Source organism: Loxodonta africana, chromosome 3 (genome assembly GCF_030014295.1).
Source record: "Loxodonta africana isolate mLoxAfr1 chromosome 3, mLoxAfr1.hap2, whole genome shotgun sequence".
Taxonomy (NCBI): Eukaryota; Metazoa; Chordata; class Mammalia; order Proboscidea; family Elephantidae; genus Loxodonta; species Loxodonta africana.
Window position 1 is genome coordinate 7,922,310 of NC_087344.1, and position 9,074 is coordinate 7,931,383.

At 51.6% G+C, this 9,074-nt stretch overlaps 1 protein-coding gene across 1 annotated transcript; it reads right to left on the bottom strand.

Annotated features, from left to right (window-relative positions):
• Positions 1 to 7,289: 7,289 nt before the first annotated feature.
• Positions 7,290 to 8,449, bottom strand: ZNRF4 (zinc and ring finger 4). Its single transcript, XM_023540721.1, has one exon. It carries the CDS (start codon positions 8,349 to 8,351, stop codon positions 7,290 to 7,292), a length of 1,062 nt encoding a protein of 353 aa, XP_023396489.1. The 5' UTR covers positions 8,352 to 8,449.
• Positions 8,450 to 9,074: the final 625 nt, after the last annotated feature.

Here is a 9,074-nt window from a genome sequence, read left to right on the forward strand (position 1 = left end):
CCTGGTGGTGTAGTGGTTAAGAGCTATGACTGCTAACCAAAAGGTCGGCAGTTCGAATCCACCAGGTGCTCCTTGGAAACCCTATGGGACAGTTCTACTCTGTCCTAGAGGGTCGCTGTCAGTCGGAATCAACTCCATGGCAACGGGTTTGGTTTTTGTTTGTTTTGTTTTCCTTTTTTAAATTTACATCAAGGATGTAAATTCCAAGAAGGCAATGACCGTGACTATCATGGCTGCCTCTGTGTCCTCAGCTCCTAGCGCAGTGCCTGGCACACAGTAGGTCTTCAGCAAAGATTCCTTCCACGACGAAAGGCATGGATTCGTGGAACTGCAGAAAAGGGCTTGTTGTATTCCCCAGTCCTGATTGGGACTGTTTGGTCGTGGGCACAGATAGAGATATTTGGGGGGGGGGGGGGTTGTCGTCCTCTGCTTTTGATTATTTTTGTTGACAAAGCTCACAATTCAGCAAGTCAAGGTGGCATTTGAGAGGGACGGTTCCCTTTAGCATAGCTGACAGCTAATTTGTGGGAAGTTTAATTACAGGCGGCGTTAATTAACTGGCAGAGCGCTGGGCGAGGAAGGCAGCCATCTGTTCCTAAAAACGTCCTCCCCTCCTGGGCCTGGCTGGGAGGCCAGGAGGAGTGAGCAGGGAAGAGGACAGGGCTTGGGAAGGAGGCGAAATGGAAGAGGAGGGAGAAAGGAGGACCAGGTGATGAATCACCGCCTTCGCACCCCCTTTCCTGATGCCCAAGAGCTTGGCAGGCAGCCTCCTGTGGCCTCTACCATTTTGCAGCTGCCTCCAGTGCAGTCCAGAAACAGCACCAACAGCTCCTGGGAATTCACCTCTCACTGGTTGTATCACTAGGAGCATAGGGTGTGGCCTAGAGGAGGTGACGACCACGCTGTTCTCTGCCCACAAAGGAGAGGACTAGTACCTACTAAAGAAGAATGGGAGGTGGAGATGGGGCAGAGCCAGGGCTGAGGAATGTCTTAGGCAACCCAGCCTGGGAGGGCGGATCACTTGTCCTACTTCCCATCATTCACGCCTCCATCCAACTGTTCTTCATGGAGAGGGTGTAGAAGTGAAGTAAACAACCTCATGAGACTGGCTTCCTAGGTTTGAATCCCAGCTTTGTCCCTTCTGAGCTGTTTGACCCAGGGTAAGTCACTTAGTTCTCCTGGGCCTCAGTTTCCTCATCTGGAAAATGAGAGTGATTATAACAGTCCTACTGCGACCCTATGCACAGCAGAACAAAACACTGCCTGGTCCTGCGCCATCCTCACAATCGTTGCTATGCTTGAGCCCATTGTTGCAGCCACCGTGTCAATCCATCTTGCTGATGGTCTTCCTCTTTTTCAACGACCCTCTGCTTTACCAAGCATGATGTCCTTCTCCAGGGACTGATCCCTCCTAATAACATGTCCAAAGTACGTGAGACGAAGTTTCACCATTCTCACCTCTAAGGAGCATTCTGTCTGTAGTGCTTCTTCCAAGACAAATTTGCTCATCCTTCTGCCAGTCCAGGGTATATTCAATATTCTTCCCCAACACCACAATTCAAAGGTGTCAGTTCTTCTTTGGTCTTCCTTATTCATCATCCAGCTTTCACATGTGTATGAGGCGACTGAAAATACCACGGCTTGGGTCAGGTGCACCTTAGCGCTCAAAGTGATATCTTTGTTTTTTTTAACACTTTAAAGAGGTCTTTTGCAGCAGATTTACCCAGTGCAATGTGTCTTTTGATTTCTTGACTGCTGCTTCCATGGGCGTTGATTGTGGATCCAAGTCAAATGAAAGCCTTGACAACTTCAATCTTTTCTCCGTTTATCATGATGTTGCTCATTGGTCCAGTTGTGAGGATTTTTGCTTTCTTTATGTTGAGGTGTAATCCATACTGAAGGCTGTGGTCTTTGATCTTCATCAGTAAGTGCTTCAAGTCCTCTTCACTTTCAGCAAGCAAGGTTGTGTCATCTGCATAACACAGGTTGTTAATGAGTCTTCCTCCAATCCTGATGCCCTGTTCTTCTTCATGTAGTCCAGATTCTCGGATTATTTACTCAGCATACAGATTGAGCAAATGCAGTGAAAAGAGAGCCAAAACATGTTCAGGGTGCTGAAAAGAGCTTTATTTGTTATAAACTTGAAGAATGTGTGTGTTGGGGTATGCATTTCAATAAGGTTGAGAACCCCTGTGCATTTTGGGAATCTGGGCTCTCACACGTGCTGTTCCATCTACCTGGAACACCCTTCCCACCCTTGCCCCACTGCTTCTGCTTTATCCTTTGGGTCTTGGCATAGCCACCTCCTCCCTGGGAAGACTTCCCTGACCCTCCAGTCTAACCAGCAGGGTCTTGGGCTTTTACCCCCAGGGCAGTGAGAGCCCTGGAGGGCTGTGAGCAAGGGAGGAAGGGGCCCTGACTCAGGTGCTCACAGGCGCCCTCTGGTGGCTGCAGGAGGAACAGACCACGAAGGCGGCTTCGGCAACCGGGCGGAGGCAATTGCACCGATCCAGGTGGGTGATGATGGGGCTGGACCAGGTGGTGGCAGAGGTGGAGGTGGGGGAAAGTGGGTGGATTTGGGATAGACTTTGAGGGCAGAGCTGATGGAACTCACTGAGGGATTGCATGGTGGTGCGAGAGAGAGAGAAAGGGGAGCTGAGGACTCCTGAGCACCTGAATAAGTAGAGCTGCTGTTTTTCAATAATCCAAGCCCCTCTGTAAGCCCTTTGGAGCTCAGATACCTACACAGTCAAGCCAGGTCTGGTCAGAGAGTCCTCAGAGATAGGTTTGAATCCCAGCTCCGTTACTAAGCTGCTGTGTGACCCTGAGCAAATTGCTTTCCCTCTCTAGGCCTGTTTTCTCAGCTAAAAATGGAATGTGCCTCTTTTCTGGCCCCTCCAGATCTCAGCCAACAGCTTTGCCTCTAGAATCCACCTAGTTCTTCCCTCTCTTCTGCCTTCACCTGGGTCCAGCCCCATCACTGCCCACCTGTTGTTCTTGGTAGGTGTCATGAAGTCCGTTCCGACTCATAGTGACCCTGTGTCCGACAGAATGAAACACTGCCCGGTCCTGTGCCAGCCTCATAATCATTGTTATGCTTGAGCCCATTGTTGCAGCCACTGTGTTAGTCCATCTCTTTGAGGGTATTCCTCTTTTTTGCTGACCCTCTACTTTACCTAGCATGATGTCCTTCTCCAGGGACCAGTCTCTCCTGGTAACATGTCCAAAGATTGTTAGATGCAGCCTCACCATTCTTGCTTCTAAGGAGCATTCTGGCTGTAATTCTTCCAAGGCAGATTTGTTCATTCTTTTGGCAGTCGATGGGATATTCAATATCCTTTGCCAACACCATACTTCAAAGGTGTCAATTTTTTGGTCTTCCTTATTCATTGTCCAGCTTTTGCATGCATATGAGGTGATTGAAAACACCATGGCTCGGGTCGGGCAATGGCACCTTAGTCCTTAAAGCGAAATCTTTGCTTTCAGCACTTTAAGGAGACCTTTTGCAGCAGATTTTCCCAACGCAATGTGCTGTTTGATTTCTTGGCTGCCCACCTGGACCAGTGCAATTATCTCCTCCATTCTCTCTCTCTTCTTCTCTTGGCCCCATCAATCTACTGTCCACATCAAAGGAAGCTTTTAAAAGCATCAATCAGCTCATGCCCCTCCCTGTAGCAAAAGACTTGAACTGTCTATTCACCAGGAAAGGTATAAAGATGGCAAATATGCACATGAAAAGATGCTCAATGCCATTAGTCATTAGAGAAATGCAAATTCAAACCACAATGAAATATCACTTCACACTTACTGGACTACCACTACCAGTTGCCATGGAGTTTACTCCACCTCATGGTGACTAGATGGCTAAAATTTTAAAACCTGACAATGTCAAGTGTTGACGAAGATGTGGAGCAACTGGAACTCTCAGCCACTGCTGGTAGGAATGCAAAATGGTGCAGCTACTTTGGAAAACAGTATGGTGGTTTCTTATGAACTTAAACATACACTTACCAAGCAACCCAGCAATCAACCAAAAAGAGGAAGACCCTCAACAAGATGGATTGACACAGTGGCTGCAACGATGGGCTCAAACATAGCACTGATTGTGAGGATGGTACAGGAGCGGGCAGTGTTTTATTCTGTTGTACATAGGGTTGCTATGAGTCTTAACTGACTCGAGGGCACTCAACAACAACAACAACATCCCTGTGGTTATAATCCCCTTTCGGAATAGATTGTCTTTGTTTTCTTAATGAGCGTAATTAGCGTAGGGTGTATTTTGAGTCAATCTTTTTTGAGATATAAGAGATTAAACAAGCAAGAGAGAGAAGCAGAGATGCTGTTAGATAAATGTCAAGAAATCTCCAAGGAACCAGGAAGCAGAAGCTGAAGGGAAAAGGACCTTCCCCCAGAGCAGACAGAGAGAGAAAGCCTTCCCCTAGAGCAGGCACTCTAAATTCAGACTTCTAGCCTCTTGCAGGTGACACAACGTTGATTTCTGAAAATGAAAGGGACTTGAAGCACTTACTGATGAAGATCAAAGACCACAGCCTTCAGTATGGATTGTACCTCAACATAAAGAAAACAAAAATCCTCACAGCTGGACCAGTGAGCAACATTGTGATAAACGGAGAAAAGATTGAAGTTGTCCAGGATTTCGTTTTACTTGGATCCACAATCAACAGCCATAGAAGTGGCAGTCAAGAAATTGGGCAAATCTGCTGCAAAGGACCTCTTTAAAGTACAAAATAGTACAAAACAAAGATGTCACCTTGAAGACTAAGGTGCACCTGACCCAAGCCACGGTATCTTCAATCGCATCATATGCATATGAAAGCTGGACAATGAATAAGGAAGACCGAAGAAATGATGCCTTTGAATTGTGGTGTTGGCAAAGAATATTGAGTATACTGTGGACTGCCAACAGAATGAACAAATCTGTCTTGGAAGAAGTACAACCAGAATGCCTCTAAGAAGCAAGAATGGCGAGACTGCATCTTACATACTTTGGACATGTTGTCAGCAGGGACTAGTCCCTGGAGAGGGACTTCGTGCTTGGCAAAGTACAGGGCCAATGGAAAAAAGGAAGACCCTCAATGAGGTGGATTGACACAGTGGCTGCAACAATGAGCTCAAGCATAACAACGATTGTAAGGGTGGTGCAGGACCAGCCAGTGTTTCATTCTGTTGTGCACAAGGTCGCTATAAGTTGGAACCGACTCAACGGCACCTAACAACAACAACAATCATTTAAGAGAATAAATTTCTATTTGTTAAAGCCACCGCCTTGTGGTATTTCTGTTACAGCAGCACTAGAGAACTAAGAAACTAGGCCTGGACAGCCCAATTCCCACAGGCGAGAGCCCTGGCCCTGATGAGGAAAAGGCAGGTCGTTTGCACATTCACAGATGCCCTGGGGCCCTGGCCTTGCTCAGCTCAGGGCCAGCCTTGGGGGCACCAGGCAGTGTTTGCTGAAAAAAAAGAAGTGAGTGAATTCGTGAGTACACAGACCCTTAGCTTGGCGACCCAGGCCTCAGACACCCCAAAACAAAACCAAACCCTTTGCCATTGAGTCGATTCCAACTCATAGCGACCCTATAGCACAGAGTAGAACTGCCCCGTAGAGTTTCCAAGGAGTGCCCGGTGGTTTCAAACTGCCAATCTTTTGGTTAGCAGCCATAGCACTTAACGGCTGCGCCAGCAGGGCTCCTCAGACACCCCAGCTCCCCCTATATTTATGGATTATTTTGCCATTCTCCAAACTACTCCGAACCAACCGCAACTGCCGGCCTTTGCACATACTATTCCCACTGCCAGGTGTGCTCTTCCACCCATCTCCTACTTTGCTTGGCAAGTTCCTACTTATCCTTCAAGCCCCCTCCAATGTCCCCTCCTCCAGGAAGCCTCCCTTGAGCTCTATTCTCTGGGCTCCCTCAGCTCTGTCCCTCTGCCAGCTCTGGCTGTATCCCTCTCCATCTCCTGCCTGGGACCGAGGGCCAGGGCCTCTTTTCCTCTGCATTTCTCAGGGCGGATCTGGACACCAAACCCAGCCTAGAACCAACTAGACTAGAGAACTGTCTTCCATAGGGTTTTCAAGCTCTAATTTTTCAGAAGTAGGTTGCCAGGCCTTTTTGCTGAGGCACTTCTAGGTACACTGGAACCTTTTGACTTTCAGTTGGCAGCTGAGCACCTTAACTGTTTGCACCAAACAGAGACTCTGGACAACAAACCATTAAATGAAAAACAGAACACAGGTCGGCCACTCAGGTGCGCTAAGATTGAAACCAAGACACAGAACCCATCTCAAAGCCACCACTCCCCTCCCCACTCCATGTACAGCCACCCCAGCTCCAGCTATTCTTGTCTGTCTGTGAGTGCTCCATTCAAACTCACCTCCATTCCCAGCCTGGCCATCAGAACCATCCAGCCCTGAACACCAGTGTCAATAGTACTCAACGCGCCACAAAGGCCACCAAAAAAAACCAAGTCCATTGCTGTTGAGGCAATTCGGACTCATGGTGACCCCACGTGTGTCAGAGTAGAACTGCCCGTAGGGTTTTTGCATCTTTGTGGAAGCAAGATTGCCAGGTCTTTCTTTTGCAGCACCACTGGGTGGGTTTCAACCAACAACCTTTAGGTTAGTTGTTGTGTGCCATCGAGTCAATTCTACTTTAGCAACACTATAGAGGACACAGAAGGCTGTCCATAGGGTCTCCCAGGCTGTAATCTTTACAAGAGCAGACCTCCAGGTCTTTTTTTCTCCCACAGAGCCACTGGGTGGGTTCGAACTGCCTACCTTTAGGCTAGCAGCCCAGCACTGAACCATTGCGCCATCAGGGCTCCTTCTTTGGTTAGTAGTGCAAACTGTCTGCACCACCCGGAAACCTTGCAGTGGCCGCCGAAAACCAAACCCATTGTTGGCGAGTCAATTCCAACTCATAGCAACCCTACAGGACAGAGTAGAATTGCCCCATAGGGATTCTGAGGAGCAGCTAGTGGATTCGAACTGCCAACCTTTTGGTTAGCAGCCAAGCTCTTAACCACTATGCCACCAGGCCTCCATAATGGCCACAGTGGCCCTGAAGACACCCCGCACCCCTACTTCCTCACCAACCTGCAGAAACCGGGCACCAGCCTTATGCTCAGCTGGCTTCAAGCACCAGATGGGCTCCCCTCCTCAAAGGCCCAGAGGCTAGACAGCAGCGAGGGTGAGAATCCACTTTATTCCCTCCAGACTAGAAAAATTCTGTGTGTGCACACCCACCTGGCCTGGGGCCTTCTCGCGGGCCTCAGCGTGGTGGCAGGGACCTCCCTGAGGACACCCCCACGGGCGCGGCACTGCAGTGGCTGCGCGGGCTGGCTCGGGCCAGCAGCTCCAGCCTCCGGGAGCGCAGCCGGGCCTGGACGGCCCAGATGGGCGGCTGGCGGCCAGGCACGGCTGCATCCTCATCGCCGAAGCTCTCAACAGCGGACTCCGAGCCGTCCTCAGTGCCAGCCACGGACTGCTTGCACATGGGGCAGGTGCGCCGGGCGGCCTGGGCGAACCAGGGGTCGATGCATCTGCAGTGGTAGGTGTGGGAGCAGGGCAGGATCTTGAGCTGGTCACCTTCCTCGTACTCGTCTAGACAGATGGCACACAGGTCACTGTGTCGGGTGAAGGTGCGCACCTGGGCCTTCTGCCGGGTGGGCGTCTTGGCGGCAGGCCCGCGGTGCCACCAGGCCCACACCCAGTGCCACACGCTGCGCAGGACGAGGAAAGTGGAGGTGAGCAGGGCCAGGGCACGGCCCAGCACCCAGGACACGGCCAGCACGGGGTGGCAGTTCAGATCAGAGCACTGGGGGTAGTCGGGCAGCAGGAGCACGTGGGCTGTCTTGTCACAGCGCACAATGACCCGCAGGTCCTGCGAGGCGGCCTCGCCCACAAACACGGAGGGAATGGCGATCTGGCGCCTCACGTCCTCATACACGTGGGCCATGCGCACCAGGTCATCGGAGCGGACATTGTGCACGATGGCCGCCTCGAAGCCGGCCCGCTGGGCATGCAGCACCTTCAAGTCGAACGTGCAGTCGTAGCGGCGGATCAGGACAATGGCGCCCAGCGAGCTGTTGCCCAGCCTCGGTCTCTCAATGGGCTGGCATGCGTTGGCTGGCTTGGCCTCCATCAGGTAGCCCCGGAGACCCTCGGGGGCCAGAGGGACCCCGAAGAGGGCAGGCAGATCAGCAAAGTCCATGGTGCTGGAGTTACTGTCCAGTATGGCTCGCACCAGGGCCTGTGAGGGTGCCAGCAGTACCAGCAGGATCAGCGAAGTCTTGATGACCACCAGGGCCGGGGCTGGCCACCACCTCCCCATGGCCACCCCCGTGGCTGTGTCTAGCTAAGTCCCGCTGGGGACAACAGAAGGGAGGCCCTCGGGCATCTCCAGGGCCGCCCCGGGGGACCGTGGCTGGACTGGGAATGGAGATGAGCCGGAACCGGTGCTCAGAAGCAGGTGAGCCGAGGAGCTGGGAGTAGGGTGGCCCTATGCAGAAAAATCTCCTGGTGGCACCCCAGCGTGCATTGTTGTCTTGGAAGGTCGGTCTCAGGAGGAGCTGACCCAGGCCGCCTTGCACGCAGATGACTCAGGGCCAGGAGCCCCCAGGGTTCTAGATGCTTCCAGCCTCTGTGACATCGTCTGGTTGCCTCGTGTTCCCTGGGAGTCCCCTGCTGCCTGGGCTGGGGGCCAAGAGAGAACTCCTGGGTCCTGACCTGGAGGCCTGGGCAGCCTGGGGAAGAATTTCTTGTAGGCTCCTAGGCCCAGCAAGCCCACCATGTGGGCTGGATGCCCCAGCTGCTATAAGTGTCACCTTTCAGAGCCTCCCAGTGACTCAATGTTACCCCCAGTTGAGACTCCCCAAGGGACCTGGGCTTGTTCAAGTCATAAATGCCATGAGGCCAATTCCTAAAACCAAATTCCTGGCCTCCTCTCTTGTCTACCTACACTTCCCCTCCTCCTTTCTCCCCCTCACTCACTCCACTCCAGCCACATGGGCCTCTTTGCTGTCCCTCCAACTCAGCAGGCATAATCCTGCCTCAG

What these genes read in the sequence shown, in the direction of transcription:
- ZNRF4 (XM_023540721.1), bottom strand. Translation starts at nt 8,351, where the DNA reads ATGGGGAGGTGGTGGCCAGCCCCGGCCCTGGTGGTCATCAAGACTTCG.